This window comes from Callionymus lyra, chromosome 7 (assembly GCF_982586985.1).
Source record: "Callionymus lyra chromosome 7, fCalLyr1.hap1.1, whole genome shotgun sequence".
NCBI classification, from domain to species: Eukaryota; Metazoa; Chordata; class Actinopteri; order Syngnathiformes; family Callionymidae; genus Callionymus; species Callionymus lyra.
In genome coordinates, this window is record NC_141824.1 from 998,371 (window position 1) to 1,019,979 (window position 21,609).

The 21,609-nt window shown below is 38.2% G+C and overlaps 1 protein-coding gene across 2 annotated transcripts in view; it reads right to left on the reverse strand.

Annotated features, from left to right (window-relative positions):
- arhgef12a (Rho guanine nucleotide exchange factor 12a) overlaps positions 1-21,609 on the reverse strand; it is a 52,026-nt gene that overhangs the window by 12,873 nt on the left and 17,544 nt on the right. Inside the window, exons 3-30 of one of the 2 annotated variants that reach the window (XM_087795205.1) lie at positions 21,085-21,176; positions 17,657-17,755; positions 17,198-17,247; positions 17,063-17,120; positions 16,833-16,990; positions 16,651-16,758; positions 16,214-16,303; positions 16,020-16,154; positions 12,364-12,462; positions 11,810-11,920; positions 11,643-11,741; positions 11,400-11,442; positions 11,198-11,303; positions 10,718-10,855; positions 10,618-10,650; positions 10,217-10,331; positions 10,054-10,159; positions 9,560-9,763; positions 9,184-9,319; positions 9,078-9,110; positions 8,805-8,956; positions 6,357-6,503; positions 6,206-6,291; positions 4,385-4,510; positions 4,209-4,323; positions 570-670; positions 336-413; positions 195-270 (exon numbers count right to left, since the gene is read on the reverse strand). In XM_087795205.1, coding sequence (XP_087651331.1) covers positions 195-270; positions 336-413; positions 570-670; positions 4,209-4,323; positions 4,385-4,510; positions 6,206-6,291; positions 6,357-6,503; positions 8,805-8,956; positions 9,078-9,110; positions 9,184-9,319; positions 9,560-9,763; positions 10,054-10,159; positions 10,217-10,331; positions 10,618-10,650; positions 10,718-10,855; positions 11,198-11,303; positions 11,400-11,442; positions 11,643-11,741; positions 11,810-11,920; positions 12,364-12,462; positions 16,020-16,154; positions 16,214-16,303; positions 16,651-16,758; positions 16,833-16,990; positions 17,063-17,120; positions 17,198-17,247; positions 17,657-17,755; positions 21,085-21,176 — 2,894 coding nt within the window. Of the gene's footprint in view, positions 1-194; positions 271-335; positions 414-569; positions 671-4,208; positions 4,324-4,384; positions 4,511-6,205; positions 6,292-6,356; positions 6,504-8,804; positions 8,957-9,077; positions 9,111-9,183; positions 9,320-9,559; positions 9,764-10,053; positions 10,160-10,216; positions 10,332-10,617; positions 10,651-10,717; positions 10,856-11,197; positions 11,304-11,399; positions 11,443-11,642; positions 11,742-11,809; positions 11,921-12,363; positions 12,463-16,019; positions 16,155-16,213; positions 16,304-16,650; positions 16,759-16,832; positions 16,991-17,062; positions 17,121-17,197; positions 17,248-17,656; positions 17,756-21,084; positions 21,193-21,609 lie in introns of both variants that reach the window. The other variant, XM_087795204.1, reaches the window with a different exon arrangement.

The window sequence follows — 21,609 nt, forward strand, 5'->3', positions numbered from 1 at the left end:
CATGAGCTCTTCATCTAAATCTCTAAACACTGAGATGTTAAAACTTAAACTATTTTATTTTTAAATGTTTCTATGAAAGAGCTTCAGTCACGTTTGTCTCGTCAAGACCTTCACGTCATGTTCCATCACAACATCTACATGAAGTGGAGTCAATGATGTTTGAGATGTTCTTCTACTAGATGTGCAACACAAACCTATGGTTTTGTCTTTGTTGACCTTCCACGAGAGAGGACCCTCGTGGACCATGGTTTTCTTGGTGAGATCGAGGTTCTGAAGGAACAAGAGACACGTAGTAAAGAAAAGAATAAAAGTACTAAAATACTGTGGACGGTTACTTTGAGCTCCAGGATCACAGGGTTGTCCGTCTGCTTCAATGAGGAGAGGTCCAGGCGTCTTTGGTAGTCCTCCAGCCTCTGGGGGTCGAGAGGGAACGAGTGAGGACGAGTGAGGACGAGTGAGGACGAGTGAGGACGAGTGAGGACGAGTGAGGACGAGTGAGGACGAGTGAGGACGAGTGAGGACGAGTGAAGACACTTTACAGACAAGATGGTTCAAAAAACATCACAAACCTGTTTGTCTTCAGATTCCTTCACAGCCTGGTTGACGTGATTGAGGATCTTCCTGCAACAGTCGGCAGCCATTTTGACTTTGTCCTTCTCCACCGTGTCATCTGAAGGTACAACATTATGATACTTTAACTAATACTACATGATGATACTACAACAAATACTTCATGATGATTCTACAACTAACTAATACTACACTATGATTCTTTAACAAATACTACACTATGATTCTTTAACTAATTCTACACTATGATTCTTTAACTAATTCTACACTATGATTCTTTAACTAATACTAACCTATGATTCTTTAACTAATACTACACTATGATTCTTTAACTAATTCTACACTATGATTCTTTAACTAATACTAACCTATGATTCTTTAACTAATACTAACCTATGATTCTTTAACTAATACTAACCTATGATTCTTTAACTAATTCTACACTATGATTCTTTAACTAATACTACACTATGATTCTTTAACTAATTCTACACTATGATTCTTTAACTAATTCTACACTATGATTCTTTAACTAATACTACACTATGATTCTTTAACTAATTCTACACTATGATTCTTTAACTAATACTATACTATGATTCTTTAACTAATACTACACTATGATTCTTTAACTAATACTAACCTATGATTCTTTAACTAATTCTACACTATGATTCTTTAACTAATACTAACCTATGATTCTTTAACTAATACTACACTATGATTCTTTAACTAATTCTACACTATGATTCTTTAACTAATACTACACTATGATTCTTTAACTAATACTACACTATGATTCTTTAACTAATACTAAGCTATGATTCTTTAACTAATTCTACACAATGATTCTTTAACTAATACTAAACTATGATTCTTTAACTAATACTACATTATGATTATTTAACTAATTCTACACTATGATTCTTTAACTAATACTACATTATGATTCTTTAACTAATTCTACACTATGATTCTTTAACTAATACTACACTATGATTCTTTAACTAATTCTACACTATGATTCTTTAACTAATACTAACCTATGATTCTTTAACTAATTCTACACTATGATTCTTTAACTAATTCTACACTATGATTCTTTAACTAATACTAACCTATGATTCTTTAACTAATTCTACACTATGATTCTTTAACTAATTCTACACTATGATTCTTTAACTAATACTACAATATGATTCTTTAACTAATACTACACTATGATTATTTAACTAATACTACACTATGATTCTTTAACTAATACTACACTATGATTCTTTAACTAATACTAACCTATGATTCTTTAACTAATTCTACACTATGATTCTTTAACTAATACTAACCTATGATTCTTTAACTAATACTACACTATGATTTTTTAACTAATTCTACACTATGATTCTTTAACTAATACTACACTATGATTCTTTAACTAATACTACTCTATGATTCTTTAACTAATACTAACCTATGATTCTTTAACTAATTCTACACTATGATTCTTTAACTAATACTAACCTATGATTCTTTAACTAATACTACATTATGATTATTTAACTAATTCTACACTATGATTCTTTAACTAATACTACATTATGATTCTTTAACTAATTCTACACTATGATTCTTTAACTAATACTACATTATGATTATTTAACTAATTCTACACTACGATTCTTTAACTAATACTACATTATGATTCTTTAACTAATACTACACTATGATTCTTTAACTAATACTAACCTATGATTCTTTAACTAATTCTACACTATGATTCTTTAACTAATACAAACCTATGATTCTTTAACTAATACTACACTATGATTCTTTAACTAATTCTACACTATGATTCTTTAACTAATACTAACCTATGATTCTTTAACTAATTCTACACTATGATTCTTTAACTAATACTAACCTATGATTCTTTAACTAATACTACACTATGATTCTTTAACTAATACTACACTATGATTCTTAAACTAATACTACACTATGATTCTTTAACTAATACTAACCTATGATTCTTTAACTAATACTACACTATGATTCTTTAACTAATACTAACCTATGATTCTTTAACTAATACTAACCTATGATTCTTTAACTAATTCTACACTATGATTCTTTAACTAATACTAACCTATGATTCTTTAACTAATACTACATTATGATTATTTAACTAATTCTACACTATGATTCTTTAACTAATACTACATTATGATTATTTAACTAATACTACACTATGATTCTTTAACTAATTCTACACTATGATTATTTAACTAATACTACACTATGATTCTTTAACTAATTCTACACTATGATTCTTTAACTAATACTAACCTATGATTCTTTAACTAATTCTACACTATGATTCTTTAACTAATACTAACCTATGATTCTTTAACTAATACTACACTATGATTCTTTAACTAATACTACACTATGATTCTTAAACTAATACTACACTATGATTCTTTAACTAATACTAACCTATGATTCTTTAACTAATACTACACTATGATTCTTTAACTAATACTAACCTATGATTCTTTAACTAATACTACACTATGATTCTTTAACTAATTCTACACTATGATTCTTTAACTAATACTAACCTATGATTCTTTAACTAATTCTACACTATGATTCTTTAACTAATACTAACCTATGATTCTTTAACTAATACTACACTATGATTCTTTAACTAATTCTACACTATGATTCTTTAACTAATACTACACTATGATTCTTTAACTAATTCTACACTATGATTCTGTAACTAATACTAACCTATGATTCTTTAACTAATACTACACTATGATTATTTAACTAATTCTACACTATGATTATTTAACTAATTCTACACTATGATTCTTTAACTAATACTAACCTATGATTCTTTAACTAATTCTACACTATGATTCTTTAACTAATACTAACCTATGATTCTTTAACTAATACTACACTATGATTCTTTAACTAATACTAACCTATGATTCTTTAACTAATACTACATTATGATTATTTAACTAATTCTACACTATGATTCTTTAACTAATACTACATTATGATTATTTAACTAATACTACACTATGATTCTTTAACTAATTCTACACTATGATTATTTAACTAATACTACACTATGATTCTTTAACTAATTCTACACTATGATTCTTTAACTAATACTAACCTATGATTCTTTAACTAATACTAACCTATGATTCTTTAACTAATACTACACTATGATTATTTAACTAATACTACACTATGATTATTTAACTAATACTAACCTATGATTCTTTAACTAATACTACACTATGATTATTTAACTAATACTACATTATGATTCTTTAACTAATACTATAATCGCTACAAACCCTGACGTGACGAATGACATTTGTATTCTTGAAACAGCCTCGTAACGCTGCTGTGCCCACGAGACATGTTCTTGTAAGAGGATTAATATAATCGCATCAAGACTTCTGTGGCATTAAACATCTGCAGGACGACTGATGTAAGAAGCTACAAATGCTAGTACCACGTAAAGTATTTCATTCACACTCAAGTATTCATTGATTTATGTCCCTGATAATGATGTGAATGAGAATCAATTTAAAGAGCCGTTGAAAGCACACCTGTGTACTTGACGATGTTGTCCAGCAGAAGCGGGTACTTGGTCAGTCGCAGCATCTCCACAGGGATGATGTCCTTCAGCTGCAGACGGCGACACTGTCTGTTGCTCTCGGCCTCCTGGAGACACAACAACGTTGACCTCTCGCTGTAACGGCTCGTTCACGGAGGAGGTTCTTACTTGGATGAACGACGTGAAGCGAGAGTCTTTCTTCTGTTTGTTCTTGATGATCTCCAGAGCGAACGGCTGGTTACTGCAGAAGGTCCCCACGGCCATCTTGATCTTCTCCTCCTCCCCTCCGCTGAACTGTAGCAGTGAAGGTTAGTGGTGTGTGTGTGTCAAGAACACCATTCAAGGATATATAGTGATATATAGTGATAGTGTAGTAACAAGTATATATGTGTAGTATTGTCCAGTACTTGACTCTGGTGTTGTGATAGTGTAGTAACAAGTATATATGTGTAGTATTGTCCAGTACTTGACTCTGGTGTTGTGATAGTGTAGTAACAAGTATATATGTGTAGTATTGTCCAGTACTTGACTCTGGTGTTGTGATAGTGTAGTAACAAGTATATATGTGTAGTATTGTCCAGTACTTGACTCTGGTGTTGTGATAGTGTAGTAACAAGTATATATGTGTAGTATTGTCCAGTACTTGACTCTGGTGTTGTGATAGTATAGTAACAAGTATATATGTGTAGTATTGTCCAGTACTTGACTCTGGTGTTGTGATAGTGTAGTAACAAGTATATATGTGTAGTATTGTCCAGTACTTGACTCTGGTGTTGTGATAGTGTAGTAACAAGTATATATGTGTAGTATTGTCCAGTACTTGACTCTGGTGTTGTGATAGTGTAGTAACAAGTATATATGTGTAGTATTGTCCAGTACTTGACTCTGGTGTTGTGATAGTATAGTAACAAGTATATATGTGTAGTATTGTCCAGTACTTGACTCTGGTGTTGTGATAGTGTAGTAACAAGTATATATGTGTAGTATTGTCCAGTACTTGACTCTGGTGTTGTGATAGTGTAGTAACAAGTATATATGTGTAGTATTGTCCAGTACTTGACTCTGGTGTTGTGATAGTATAGTAACAAGTATATATGTGTAGTATTGTCCAGTACTTGACTCTGGTGTTGTAGTATTTACAGACCACATGACTCTTGAAGTCGTAACTACTTTCATTTGTTTTCAAACCAAAATATGTCCAAACATCAGCTTTAAAAGCTGCTGGACTCACTGTATCCTCTCGTCCTCAGTCATCATTCTTACTTTAGCTGTGGAGGACGTAACGACTGCTGCCCTCTAGAGGCCAGAAGTTTACTTGTAACACAAACATGAACAAATGCTGTGAATATTTTCATGTTGATAGTAAACAAAAATGTATAATTATTTAATACACACTTTGTTAAGATATATACTATAAAAAACTTTGATAAAAATAGGATTTTAAAGTCCAAAATTAAATAGATTACTTTTTAAATTTCATGTAAAAATGGATTTAGTGCCGTTGTTGCTACAGTAGTGATTTGTGTAGATATTTTCTAGTCGAGATACACACTTGTGTGTCGGTGTGGTTGCCGTGGTTACGTTCACTACAGCGTGTGATCTCCACACAAGAGCTTTAGGGTCGAGAGACGAGATCAATGGTCCGACCCTCTGGAGAGAGTTTAGCACATTTATCCCTCACAGTGAAACAGGACCACCTGCTGTGTCCTCCTCACATCTCTTCAACTCTACATCTCACACAACCTTCTCCGCTCAGAGATCACTCATAGGTTAAATGTCAACAGTTTGACCCCACGACCTCTACGGTGCACATTAAAGCTGTCAAACAGTTGAGACGCAGAAATCAATCTGGTTTTCTCTTATGAGGCCATTTTCAGTTCAACCTGTGGCTGCACAACACGTTTCCTCCACATCCGTCTTCTGGAAATGTGTTCAATATCACAAGATGTTTGAGAGAAAATACAGTTTGACTGCAGGAGCTGAACTCACCCATGAGAGCAGGTCGTCTCCGATCTGATCGATCACCGAAGACTCGTTTCTCTTCCGGATGGCAGCCATTTTGTCCATGATGTTCACTGAAATTAGAAAAGGAGGTTGAAGAAGAACGTCTCACACCATGATGTCATCTTCATGAGGTCACCATGTAGTTGAAGAATCTCCTCCAGGTTGGTGAAGATGTTCTTGACGTCTGCTGTGGGCAGGATGGCTTCTTTGGAAAGCTTCTGGTAAAAGATCAGATCCAAGACTCTGAGCATCCGCACGTGAGCTCGTTCTGTGTGGAAGAGTTCTGAGGAGAATCAAGAAGAAGATTTGAGTTCTGAGGAGAATCAAGAAGAAGATTTGAGTTCTGAGGAGAATCGAGAAGAAGATTTGAGTTCTGAGGAGAATCGAGAAGAAGATTTGAGTTCTGAGGAGAATCGAGAAGAAGATTTGAGTTCTGAGGAGAATCGAGAAGAAGATTTGAGTTCTGAGGAGAATCGAGAAGAAGATTTGAGTTCTGAGGAGAATCGAGAAGAAGATTTGAGTTCTGAGAAGAATCGAGAAGAAGATTTGAGTTCTGAGGAGAATCAAGAAGAAGATTTGAGTTCTGAGGAGAATCGAGAAGAAGATTTGAGTTCTGAGAAGAATCGAGAAGAAGATTTGAGTTCTGAGGAGAATCAAGAAGAAGATTTGAGTTCTGAGAAGAATCGAGAAGAAGATTTGAGTTCTGAGGAGAATCAAGAAGAAGATTTGAGTTCTGAGAAGAATCAAGAAGAAGATTTGAGTTCTGAGAAGAATCGAGAAGAAGATTTGAGTTCTGAGAAGAATCAAGAAGAAGATTTGAGTTCTGAGGAGAATCGAGAAGAAGATTTGAGTTCTGAGGAGAATCGAGAAGAAGATTTGAGTTCTGAGGAGAATCAAGAAGAAGATTTGAGTTCTGAGGAGAATCAAGAAGAAGATTTGAGTTCTGAGGAGAATCAAGAAGAAGATTTGAGTTCTGAGGAGAATCAAGAAGAAGATTTGAGTTCTGAGGAGAATCAAGAAGAAGATTTGAGTTCTGAGGAGAATCAAGAAGAAGATTTGAGTTCTGAGGAGAATCAAGAAGAAGATTTGAGTTCTGAGGAGAATCGAGAAGAAGATTTGAGTTCTGAGCAGAATCGAGAAGAAGATTTGAGTTCTGAGGAGAATCAAGAAGAAGATTTGAGTTCTGAGGAGAATCGAGAAGAAGATTTGAGTTCTGAGGAGAATCGAGAAGAAGATTTGAGTTCTGAGGAGAATCAAGAAGAAGATTTGAGTTCTGAGGAGAATCGAGAAGAAGATTTGAGTTCTGAGGAGAATCAAGAAGAAGATTTGAGTTCTGAGGAGAATCAAGAAGAAGATTTGAGTTCTGAGGAGAATCGAGAAGAAGATTTGAGTTCTGAGAAGAATCAAGAAGAAGATTTGAGTTCTGAGGAGAATCGAGAAGAAGATTTGAGTTCTGAGCAGAATCAAGAAGAAGATTTGAGTTCTGAGGAGAATCGAGAAGAAGATTTGAGTTCTGAGCAGAATCAAGAAGAAGATTTGAGTTCTGAGGAGAATCAAGAAGAAGATTTGAGTTCTGAGGAGAATCGAGAAGAAGATTTGAGTTCTGAGGAGAATCGAGAAGAAGATTTGAGTTCTGAGGAGAATCGAGAAGAAGATTTGAGTTCTGAGGAGAATCAAGAAGAAGATTTGAGTTCTGAGGAGAATCAAGAAGAAGATTTGAGTTCTGAGAAGAATCGAGAAGAAGATTTGAGTTCTGAGGAGAATCAAGAAGAAGATTTGAGTTCTGAGAAGAATCGAGAAGAAGATTTGAGTTCTGAGAAGAATCGAGAAGAAGATTTGAGTTCTGAGGAGAATCGAGAAGAAGATTTGAGTTCTGAGAAGAATCGAGAAGAAGATTTGAGTTCTGAGGAGAATCAAGAAGAAGATTTGAGTTCTGAGGAGAATCAAGAAGAAGATTTGAGTTCTGAGAAGAATCGAGAAGAAGATTTGAGTTCTGAGGAGAATCAAGAAGAAGATTTGAGTTCTGAGGAGAATCAAGAAGAAGATTTGAGTTCTGAGGAGAATCGAGAAGAAGATTTGAGTTCTGAGAAGAATCGAGAAGAAGATTTGAGTTCTGAGGAGAATCAAGAAGAAGATTTGAGTTCTGAGGAGAATCAAGAAGAAGATTTGAGTTCTGAGGAGAATCAAGAAGAAGATCTGATGACGTCGCCTGATAGAACTGCTGCACATTTATTCAAATGTACACATTGTTTTATATTTATAATGATATATTTGACATGTTTTGTTTACATTAAAACTTGCTGATTATATATTTTCACACTGATTTCAAACACTTTTCTTTGTTCCTAATGATTGTCAACATGTTTTTCTCTGTTGAATCAAAAGATTTAAAAACAGAGTTTCATGCATTTTTCATCATCAAGGTCTGGATCTGGTTCGTTTTATTCAAGCAGAGAATTTTCATTTACGGAATAAAACGTTAGAAAAACATCAGTAAAGATCCGAGAGTCAAAGAAACGCAAGTGTGTCTTGTTTTCTGTTGGAAGAAGATTTTTAAATAACTCTGGACGAAGGTGTTCCTCACCGTTGATGACTTCTTGTCTCTTGATCTCGTGAGGCCTCAGACCAGCCAGGACCTCTCGCCCCACAAGTTGCTGCCAGTTGGGAGGGTCGTGCTCCGAGTCGGTTCCTTGGTCGTCCTCGCTCTGGACGTCGGCTGCAGCGAGACCTTCCAACCTATGAAGACAAACACCCTCAGAAACCTTGTTGAATTCATTTGTTTCGACTAAGAAACGGATCCGTTCAAATACTTCTAGAAGCTGAAAAGATTGTTAACATGTAACTCAGGTTTACAGACCTTCTCAGAGCCTTCGGGGTTCCATCGTGACCTCTGCAGACCAAGACAGAATCTTAGATCTTTTCAAGGACGGTCTCAGCAAGACTTTCATTTGTAGAAAATGTACCTTTCGATTTCTCTCTCGTCCTCCTGGAGCTGGTCCAGGCTGTACAGGTCCAGGTGTGCAGGGTACGACGACCCATCTTGGACGTCAGAGGGGAGACCATCACTCAACCTTGAAGGTGCAAAGGTCGGAGTTCCACCTGGAGGTTCAGAGTTTGAGAGATTCTAGGTTAACCTGTTGAATTCTGAGCCAGCTTTAGGGCTTCAGTCCAACTACGCCGTTCAAGACATGTGTTTGTGGCTCCCTCTAGTGGGGAACACTGTGGTTACACACAAACAGTTCTCTGAGGTTTAGTTTATTCAAATCTAAAGTACAAATGTATTTAACAAACTGCGGAAATAGAATTTTCTCTGATGACGGCACAGACTTGATCTCTTACCTGCATCAGTATCTCTGCTGACATCTGAGCTGTAGGTGGCGCTGTTTGGGGAGGACGTGTGGATGGAGTTGGAGTGTGTGAGCTCGGAGCCCTCGCTGGATTGGCTGCTTCTCAAGCGTCCAGACTCCGGGTGATCGTTGGCCCCCAGCGAAGGCTGAGATAATTGTTTCTGGGGCCGCGGGCGACTGTCCAGGGCTTTACCCACTGAGCAGAGTTACTGTGTTTAGACCTCGACAGGTTCATGACAAACTACTACTGAAGTGCAAGCAAATGATCTTGACTTATGACATCTTCTTTAATCCATCCATAAACATCTATATCTATATGGACACGTTTTGCTTTAGTATTTAAAAAAAATGAATCGGCTTAATTCTCTTGATTTCTAATAATATTCAAACATTTATTAATTTAGCATGTTATGTGTTTACTGAAGACAACATGTGGTTCCTCGGCACACGTGTCGACTTCAACTTTGAAGGAAGACAACAAAATACCTGAAGCTGCTTCAATACGACTGGGTCTCCGCTGAGGTCCGAGGATGCTGGGAAATCTGGGTTTCTTAACCTTCTCTTCTCCTTCTTTTTCAGGTTTAATAGATTTCTGCAACACGTCACACGTCAGTCCAGAGTCTAGAGATCCTCAGTGAACAGTAAAAACCTTTATCTTGGGCAGGAAGTTGATCCGAACCCGTTTGGACTCCAGGCTGCGAGGCTCCTTCACCCTCACGCCGAGCTGCTTCATGTAGGTGTAGATGACGTACTGCATGGTCGTGCTGCCGAACCACAAGTCCACATGTCAGCAGCTCGTTCATGAAGCCAGAACTCAAATCATGTGCGAGTATAAAAACTCGCAGCATCTGTCGAAGCGAGTTCTTTAAACGAACCATCTGGAGTCTGATGGCAACATATGGCGTCTCACTCTCAACCGTTACCTTCACACTGAGCTTTGAATTATTTACCATGAATCACTTTCTGCATCAACAGAATGGCTTTCATTTAAAATCAGTTTTTTTTTAGGACTCAATGAAAAGTGATTACACGTGAATGTTCTGAACTCACCACTTCTCTTCCTCCGTGTTCTGCGTCGTCGCCCTGGAACGTGACCAAATGTTAGCGAACACTGAGGTCAACATGTTCAGGTGAGATCAGGTTCTCTTACAAGATGTCTTCTATCTTGGTGATGATGTTCTCAGCGTAGGAGCGCTCGCGTTCCAGAGTGACACGATCCCTCACACACTCCTGGTCCAGTCGGGTCAGCTCCACCTCGGCCACCGTCAGACCCATGCTGCGCTTCTGCCTGCTCGTCACAGGAGGAACAAACATGAAGCTCCATGACTCACACCTACTGGTAACATTGTTCTTTGATGCTGTTAAATGATCAATAACAAGTTTTTAAAAAAGTGATCTGGCTCCCCCTAGTGTCACAGTGTAAAAGTGAAACAAAAGAAGAAAGTCGAGTCCGTTTGTGGTTTTATCTTGTGGTCAAAAGTATCTCAGTACTTCGTCTGAAAACTTAATCACTGATAAATCAATTTAACGTCTCTTGTATTGTTTTTATTGTATTTTAATAACATCTTTTTGTTTCATCGTTTTATTCTGTAACGCCACGAACAAATCACTGGCTTCCACTGAAATTCACCTGAAATCGTCCAGGTTCCTCTGAATGTCCGGCAGCAGAGACTCCTGCAGGGTCTGGACATGTTGTCGGTTTATCTCCTCAGGTATCAACTCTGTGCGTCGTCGATCTGTGACACCAACACAACAGCTTCATAAAGCAGCGACGGTCAAGAATAAAATCTCTTTTGATTCTGTGGACCAGAAGGATCCATGGACGCTCGTACCTAGATCAGCAGATATGGATTCAGGAACCGTGACCTTCAAATTCTGAAGTGGAAACAAATGTTACTAAACGTTTACACACAAACTCAACATCATTACGAGTTACATGAATCTTATAAGCAACTAAAAAATAAAAATAACTTTATCTTCATCAGTGAATCTGTCACTTGAGGTCGTAGAACATTTGAAACAAAAGGTCATGAAGATCATGTTTGTTAACGAAGAGAGTAAAGAGTGAAACTTACAGCCGTACGGTCGATGAAGAAGGTGTGCAGGTCCATGAAGACCCGCCTCGTCTCTTTGGAGTTGGTCTGTTTGTACAGGTCAGCATAGAGGTAGCACAGCTGTGAGGGGTCAAGAGGTCAGACCTGGAGCTGCACAGTAGAAGATGTTCCAGGAGCGAAGGTCTCACCACAGGAGCCGGGTCGAACTGAGAGATGACGTGATGCAGGAAAGCTGCCAGGTGAGCCGGTCTGGACTTGAGCTGCTCCATGTTGCTGAAGCGACTGCACTGACCGTTGGTCTGCAGGAGAAGAAGTCAACGGAAGCTCAAGACAGGAAACTGGACAAAGACTCGGACAATAAAAGTTGTTTTAAGGTCATATTCCACGATGGAGGAAGAAACAAGAAGATGCTATTTGAATTGAAATCTCAAAGAATGTCTTTGTCTTCATCAGAAAATGATCATTTGTCCACGTGTGTGTGTGTGTGTGTGTGTGTGTGTGTGTGTGTGTGTGTGTGTGTGTGTGTGTGTGTGTGTGTGTGTGTGTGTGTGTGTGTGTGTGTGTGTGTGTGTGTGTGTGTGTGCAGATGATTCTGTCTGCTTGATGTTCATTTAAGAGGGAGTCGTCATTTTTCTATTTTTACAGTGGCTAGTCTCTTGTAAACTCAACCATGTTTGTGGGTCAACATGACCCCACAGGTGAACACAACATTTTCTGGTCAGGTGAGGAGGTTTTTAAACACCTGTTCTTGGTCTGAATCAAAGTAATCGTCTTCAGCTCCGATGATTCGTGCCGGGAGGCGACAGGATGGACTGCTGACAGCAGTGGGAGACAGAGAGTCCTGCAGAGACGGAGGTTAAATACAACTCACTTCCTCACAAATCATCTTTTCAATTCACTTCCATCATTTCTAGCATCGTTTAACAACCAGTGACGCGTTAAACATGCAAGAAAACAAACTACAGAAACACACGATTTATGTGTTACTCGTAAGATTTGACCAAAGGTCAGCATCATGACAACGATCTTCTCATCATATACTAAACACCGACATGTTGTTTACAGCAGTTATAAATGAATGAATGTAATGATTGAACACAAAAGCAGAAATTCGAGTTTTTCTGCATCTAATTTGGTTGTTTTTTTTATTCAAATTCGCAAAGTTTTAACTTTAACTTCAAGAATCCTGTTGTTAACAAACTCATCCACGTTGACGTTAAGACTATACTTGATTCAAACAACAGAGGGCGCTGTGGCCCAATTATATCATTTTGACTTTGTTCACCAGTTAAACATGTGGTACAAGTAGACAGAGTAGAAATGTCACTCAAATATGCTACATAAATATAGAATCTATTATTATATGTTATTATTTATTGATTACTCAAATGAAATGTATTAAAACAGATCATTATAAAATTTAACAAGTGTTGATTCTTCTTTCAAAACTAGCTTCACGCGTGTTTGATTTACTTGTATATCGTTTGACTCGTTTACTAACTAGCATTACCTGAATACATTTGAAGATAAAAATAATGGAAATAAAAATCAAGTCTAAATACGTTTTCCAAGGTTTACTTTAACTGATGAAATGTAACTTTTATGAAATCAGGTGATATTTTGAACATTTGATGATCCGAATCAAAATGATATATATATATATATATATATAAATAACATGTATTTAAACTCTTGTCTAGAACTTATAGTTTTCTTGTTAGTGCAGTTAAAGAATGAGTTGATTATTGTACATCGTTCATCAACATCTGAGACACCAGAGTTGATACTAGTTGATGTTTAATGACACCAGAGTTGATACTAGTTGATGTTTAATGACACCAGAGTTGATACTAGTTGATGTTTAATGACACCAGAGTTGATACTAGTTGATGTTTAATGACACCAGAGTTGATACTAGTTGATGTTTAATGACACCAGAGTTGATACTAGTTGATGTTTAATGACACCAGAGTTGATACTAGTTGATGTTTAATGACACCAGAGTTGATACTAGTTGATGTTTAATGACACCAGAGTTGATACTAGTTGATGTTTAATGACACCAGCGTTGATACTAGTTGATGTTTAAAGACACCAGAGTTGATACTAGTTGATGTTTAATGACACCAGAGTTGATACTAGTTGATGTTTAATGACATCAGAGTTTATACTAGTTGATGTTTAATGACACCAGAGTTGATACTAGTTGATGTTTAATGACATCAGAGTTTATACTAGTTGATGTTTAATGACACCAGAGTTGATACTAGTTGATGTTTAATGACACCAGAGTTGATACTAGTTGATGTTTAATGACATCAGAGTTTATACTAGTTGATGTTTAATGACACCAGACTTTATACTAGTTGATGTTTAATGACACCAGAGTTGATACTAGTTGATGTTTAATGACACCAGAGTTGATACTAGTTGATGTTTAATGACATCAGAGTTTATACTAGTTGATGTTTAATGACACCAGAGTTGATACTAGTTGATGTTTAATGACACCAGAGTTGATACTAGTTGATGTTTAATGACACCAGAGTTGATACTAGTTGATGTTTAATGACATCAGAGTTGATACTAGTTGATGTTTAATGACACCAGAGTTGATACTAGTTGATGTTTAATGACACCAGAGTAGATACTAGTTGATGTTTAATGACATCAGAGTTGATACTAGTTGATGTTTAATGACACCAGAGTTGATACTAGTTGATGTTTAATGACACCAGAGTTGATACTAGTTGATGTTTAATGACACCAGAGTTGATACTAGTTGATGTTTAATGACATCAGAGTTGATACTAGTTGATGTTTAATGACACCAGAGTTGATACTAGTTGATGTTTAATGACACCAGAGTTGATACTAGTTGATGTTTAATGACACCAGAGTTGATACTAGCTGATGTTTAATGACACCAGAGTTGATACTAGTTGATGTTTAATGACAACAGAGTTGATACTAGTTGATGTTTAATGACACCAGAGTTGATACTAGTTGATGTTTAATGACACCAGAGTTGATACTAGTTGATGTTTAATGACACCAGAGTTGATACTAGTTGATGTTTAATGACACCAGAGTTGATACTAGTTGATGTTTAATGACACCAGAGTTGATACTAGTTGATGTTTAATGACACCAGAGTTGATACTAGTTGATGTTTAATGACACCAGAGTTGATACTAGTTGATGTTTAATGACACCAGAGTTGATACTAGTTGATGTTTAATGACACCAGAGTTGATACTAGTTGATGTTTAATGACACCAGAGTTGATACTAGTTGATGTTTAATGACACCAGAGTTGATACTAGTTGATGTTTAATGACACCAGAGTTGATACTAGTTGATGTTTATGACACCAGAGTTGATACTAGTTGATATTTAATGACACCAGAGTTGATACTAGTTGATGTTTAATGACACCAGAGTTGATACTAGTTGATGTTTAATGACACCAGAGTTGATACTAGTTGATGTTTAATGACACCAGAGTTGATACTAGTTGATGTTTAATGACATCAGAGTTGATACTAGTTGATGTTTAATGACACCAGAGTTGATACTAGTTGATGTTTAATGACACCAGAGTTGATACTAGTTGATGTTTAATGACACCAGAGTTGATACTAGCTGATGTTTAATGACACCAGAGTTGATACTAGTTGATGTTTAATGACACCAGAGTTGATACTAGTTGATGTTTAATGACACCAGAGTTGATACTAGTTGATGTTTAATGACACCAGAGTTGATACTAGTTGATGTTTAATGACACCAGAGTTGATACTAGTTGATGTTTAATGACACCAGAGTTGATACTAGTTGATGTTTAATGACACCAGAGTTGATACTAGTTGATGTTTAATGACACCAGAGTTGATACTAGTTGATGTTTAATGACACCAGAGTTGATACTAGTTGATGTTTAATGACACCAGAGTTGATACTAGTTGATGTTTAATGACATCAGAGTTGATACTAGTTGATGTTTAATGACACCAGAGTTGATACTAGTTGATGTTTAATGACACCAGAGTTGATACTAGTTGATGTTTAATGACACCAGAGTTGATACTAGTTGATGTTTAATGACACCAGAGTTGATACTAGTTGATGTTTAATGACACCAGAGTTGATACTAGTTGATGTTTAATGACACCAGAGTAGATACTAGTTGATGTTTAATGACACCAGAGTTGATACTAGTTGATGTTTAATGACACCAGAGTTGATACTAGTTGATGTTTATGACACCAGAGTTGATACTAGTTGATATTTAATGACACCAGAGTTGATACTAGTTGATTATGATTGATGTTTAACTAGTGATGCATCTATTCTATGTTAGTGTTTAAGAAGGAGCTCCATGAGGAGGACAGATACCAGATCTGTGGTGTCCTCGGGGTCTGGGGAGTGGCAGGAGTTGATGCTGTTTCTTGGCGTCCCTTTTGGACTTGGACAGGACGAGTCTCGTGGGGAGACACTATGAAGGGAGCTCAGCCCGAGTCCACCAGAAATCTGTAAGTGATTGGTTATTAATCCTCTTCAAACCTGGAGTATCTTCAGTGAACACTTACAGGAGTACTTGTCCAGGACAAGTCTGTACCGCGATCTCCTTTGAAAGGTGTGTGCTCGCCCTCAGGTATGCAGGCATCACCTGTGGCCTCCTGCAGGTACAACGACAACAGTTAACTATTATGACGATAACATATAATAGATCAAAGTTAAATCAGACCAGCATCATTGACCACAAACATTTGTTTCTCTAAACATTGACTACTTTATTTGAAGCTGCGTCAACGTTAACGTATAAAAACTGTATTTATTTGTACACATTATACAAGATATCGTTAGAAAAAAACAAGGTTAACTTGGATGTTTTACACGAGGCGAGTTGTTTTTCATAAACAAATCTAAATCCTTGAATGAGGATTAGGATTAAGTTAGTCTGGAACAAGTGAACACATCAAGAGACGTTCAGTGACGTCAGAACATGAATCTCAGGTGAATCTACCTGTGACGAGCCCGTGGACTTGAAGTGCTGAGGAATGTGTTTTTTACTGTCCTGGGAGTCTTTCAGTAGTTTGGGGGAGGGGTTCCTGCCAGACTCCTCCTGCGTGGCCTGGATCAGAACAGGGTTGAGGACTTAAGATCACAGATCACAGGATCTTCAAACAGAGGAACAGGAAGTGGTACCCATGGGTGTGTGGAGGAGAGTCTCTTCTGAGCGTCTGTTGCGGGGGAGCTGGGCGAGGAAATGCTAACGCCCAACATTTCAGATTCAGCTTCTGACAAAGGGATCTGGGCGAGCCCTGGGGGGCGACCCAGTACTGTGAGGGCCACATAGGATCCGGCTGGAACACAGCAGGTCACATGTCAAACCCTCAGAGACATCATCTCAACATGAGTCTGACTCCTGGACCTACATTTGATCAGCTTCACCACCTCGATGTGATTGGACTGCGTCACAAGAGTTCCGTTGACCTGAGAAGAAACAAAGATGATGTGTCTCTTCACACCAGCAGGTGGCGATCTACTCTCCGAGTCATAGCTCCAAGTACCTTGATGATCCGGTCTCCGGTCTGGACTCCTGCCCGCATGGCGGCTCCATCTGGCACGAGAAGGACAAGAACACCATCAAAGAGTTGCTTCATTCCAAGACATTTGTGAGGCGTCTCTCTGATGGAACCACACGAGTGATACTTAAACGGAGCAAAACAATGGTTACAAGAAGGACCAGTTCCACGGCTCCACCCCAAACAAAGGGATCTGAGACCAGTTATTACGATGAGAGTCAGCAGAAAACTGCTGGAACTTTGAGTGACCCCAGTTCTGGTGACACATGTCAGTTGATGCGTGTTTGGTTGTGGCTCACGATCCAACGTTGAACATACGGACACAAACCAGTGTCAAGAAGAATGAAGTGAAACACACATCCGAGTGTCAACACACACGTCCACACGGCTACACAACGGTGTAACTTGAGCGTCTCACTCTGCTCACACACCAGGACGCCTCACCTTTCTTCACGAGCTGCACGAACACAGGGTTGTCGCCGCTGACGGTGAGTCCGAAGCCGTTCTCATCTTTCTGGATGATGACGCATCTCTGGACCAGACCTGTGGTGAGAAGACATGTTTCTTCTCTGGATTCAAGTGATGACAGGAGATCTTCAGCCGCACATGGAGGCTCTACTGTCAAAGTGTTTCAACCTCTGGATTCAATGATGAGTCGAAGGAAACACTTGAAAACTGTTTTTTTCACACAGTTTAGCAACAGGATGTTTCATCCAATCATGTGACACATCTTTTAAACATGAATTAATGCTGGAAAAAACATTCAGTTTCAAGATTTTAAAGGTTACGTCTGTGTCGAGAGAGAAGAATAAAAAAGTAATGAAGTTTCATACGTTTTGTTTTTGAATTACGTAGAAAACTAGCTCTGGGTTTGAAACCAAAACACACAGAAAATGAACTGCTTTGAAACTGCTTTAAGATTTGATTCGTGTTCTTCAGATGATGAACAAGTTTATGTTGTTGTTGAGACTTCCTGACATGAACCAGAGAGAGGATCAATGAATGGAGGGATGAGAGGGAAGAAACAGGAGCTAATAGAGGGGGGAGGAGAGAGAGAGAGAGAGAGGAAGAGGAGAGAGAGAGGGAGAGAGGGGGAGGAGAGAGAGAGACAGAGAGAGAGAGAGAGAGAGACAGACAGAGAGAGAGACAGAGGAGGGGGGAGGAGAGAGAGAGAGAGGGAGAGAGGAGGGGGGAGGGGAGAGAGAGAGGGAGGAGAGGGAGAGGGAGGGGGAGGAGAGGGAGAGAGAGAGGAGGGGGGAGGAGAGAGAGAGAGAGAGAGAGAGGAGGGGGCAGGAGAGAGAGAGAGAGACAGAGGAGGGGGGAGGAGAGAGAGAGAGAGGGGGAGGGGGAGAGAGCGAGAAAGCGAGAGAGAGAGAGAGAGAGAGAGAGTGAGAGGGAGAGAGCGAGAGAGAGAGAGAGAGGGAGAGGGAGAGGGAGAGGGAGAGAGAGTGAGAGAGGGAGAGAGAGAGGGAGAGAGAGAGAGAGCGAGAGGGAGGGGGAGGAGAGGGAGAGAGAGAGAGAGCGAGAGAGAGAGAGTGAGAGAGAGAGCGAGAGAGAGAGAGAGAGCGAGAGAGAGAGAGAGAGAGCGAGAGGGAGGGGGAGGAGAGAGAGAGAGAGAGAGAGAGAGAGCGAGAGAGAGAGAGAGAGAGAGAGCGAGAGAGGGAGAGAGAGAGGGGGAGATAGAGGGGGAGAGAGGGAGAGAGAGAGGGGGAGAGAGAGGGGGAGAGAGAGGGGGAGAGAGGCAGTGGGGGAGGGAAGAGAGGAGAAATGATAGAAATCATGGCATTAAGCAAATGAGCCGTAGATGAAATACTTGTGTGTAATAAAGAAGTTGAAAAGTGTCTACAGTTGGATGAGCAGCAGTGAAGTCACATGATCAATATAAGTTCATGTTTTATTCAAACTTCCATGGAAACATTATCCAAACATCAGGAAGTGTTTTAACAAAAAACATCAGCATCAACTTCATAGTCTAATGTTTCACTCTTTTACTTGATGTATCTCACTCGTGTGTGTGTGTGTGTGTGTGTGTGTGTGTGTGTGTGTGTGTGTGTGTGTGTGACTTTAAGAGCTGTTGTGCTTGTTGTGTGTATAAATAATGCTCTGAGGTTGTTATCAATATTTAATGGTTCAAATGCATCTTTCAAAGTTGACCTCGTGACCTTTTCAATGAACCCCAGCAGAGGTTTACAGTCACAGCATCAAAGGAATTAAGATTTCTTAAAAGTAAGGACATGTTTCTACGTCAGTGTAAGAATCAATAACCAGATCATCATCAAGACTTTACTTATAAGCGACTTCTGTCCGCACACACATGTTCACATGGAACACGTGTTGAAACAAACATTTGGATCAGAAAATGAAGCGTGTTCGTCGCAGCTGTCACTCTTCTTACCACAAGACTCAGGCTTGTCTTCTGCTATCACACTGCTGCTCTCCTGCAGGACCAGAGCTTCAGCAGCAACAAACACAACATGGACACCAGGAGAAGAGGAGGAGAAAAGAATCATGGTGGAGAATAGATCATGGGTGAAGAGAAAATACAAGTAAAACATTGGTTTGGAAACAAATCAATTAAATGTATTGTCAGAAAGAAGAAGATGTGGAGAAGATTCGATGACCTGAAGATCATCTGATGATCTGTGATTCAGTTGGTTTGGTTAAAAAAATCCTATTAAGCTTCATTTTACAGTCAGAACCTCGGTTGGATTGAACATTTATCCCTGATGTATTTGAAAAGTTTGCTTTGGGAACAAATATAAATATTTTAAAAACATTTTCTTATGTTTGCAGCTTTAAAATAATTTCAATTTGAATATTATGTGAATAACTTTAATACTTTGAATGTTAACTTTAAAAACAAGCATCTGCTGCAGATGCCGTTTGGTCATCGCATCAAAAACTAAAATCTCTAAAATGTCTCCAAACCACGTCGACAGACGATGTAAACCGAAGATAATCAGAAGAATGTGTCATGAGATCATGACCGTGAACCAAAGAGACAAACATGCGGGTGAAGATCATGCAAACAGACTCCAGCGCAGGTAAAAACTGGTAAAAAGGTGTTGAACACACAGTTCGATGGAAGCCTTGAGGACGATCCAGAGGATGTTTGTGTCACTGAACATAATGTGCTGCAGAGGATCTTCTGCTTTGTTTTGAACACACACTCCTTATCTCCATCATCCTGGCCTGACAAACCTCTCCATCCAAACCACTTCTCAGTGAAGCTCAAACTAAATACCTAAAAGAACTTCACTTGAAACATAAACCAGGACCAAACACTTCATGTAAACTTAAACCTGAGGTTTGTGACACAACATACATGTATCTATACAAACGTGTCATGTTGTGTTGATGTTGTATTGTTACTCACAATTACACTGACTTGGGTTTGGAAACACAAAAATAGGAACAAACACATAGATAATAGGCTTTAGTTAATCCACTGATGCTTCTCACACATCTGTCACCATCTGCTTGTTCTTCTCAATGAGGACTAGAACCTGAGGATCTGTGGTTTTGAGCAACACGTCATTGCTAGCACTTTACATCCTTCTGGGTCTGGATTTCAGACGTAAACAAATGATACAAACTATTGTCCTCCAGTTATACCTTCGACTCATGATTTGTTGTGTCGACTGAAGGTGAGAACTACTCAATGTGTAAGAAAGTTGTCATAACAAACTAAATAAATCATGACTTTCAACAGAATGATATTGAAAAGGCTTCAGAACTACTTTTAAAAGCGTCATTACGACACGTGTTCATGTTTATAAAGTGTGTCTCGGAGACATGACACATGTATGAGCGACAGATCGTTTTGAAACCGTGACAGTAAAATAAGGAGCATAAATAAAAGCTTTTGTTACCTGTAGGGTCAAACTCATTGGACGACAGTGAAGCTTTCTCACTTTTGGGTTTCTTGTCTGGAGGGAGGTCTTTACTCAGAATGCTGCTGGTTCTGTGGAGGAAACAGACTCTGAGCATTGCTTGGACGCAGCTGATGTCACAATTAACCCAAAACTCAATTCATTATTACGTTTTCAAGCAACTGATTGTCATTTAAATGCACGCCTTTATCTAAACAGGATACAATATAGACATGAATTTAGAGTAAATCATTGTTCTTAAGTTAAATTACATTCTAGTTTAGTTAGTAATTCAAGATGTCTTTGGAGGGAAACGCAAACTATGGTGTTGTGGTATTTAACAGGTGAACCTCTTATATTTGTCATATTCAAATGTATTTTCAAGAAAACCTTCAAAAATGATGTGAAGATTTGTCAATGAAGGCAGGTGAAGAAGAGAGTGCAGACGCATGGAACGATTGGAGACGACGATCATGTGACATGTGACAGATAAGTGGCAGCAAGAGTGACAGTCATGAGAACTCT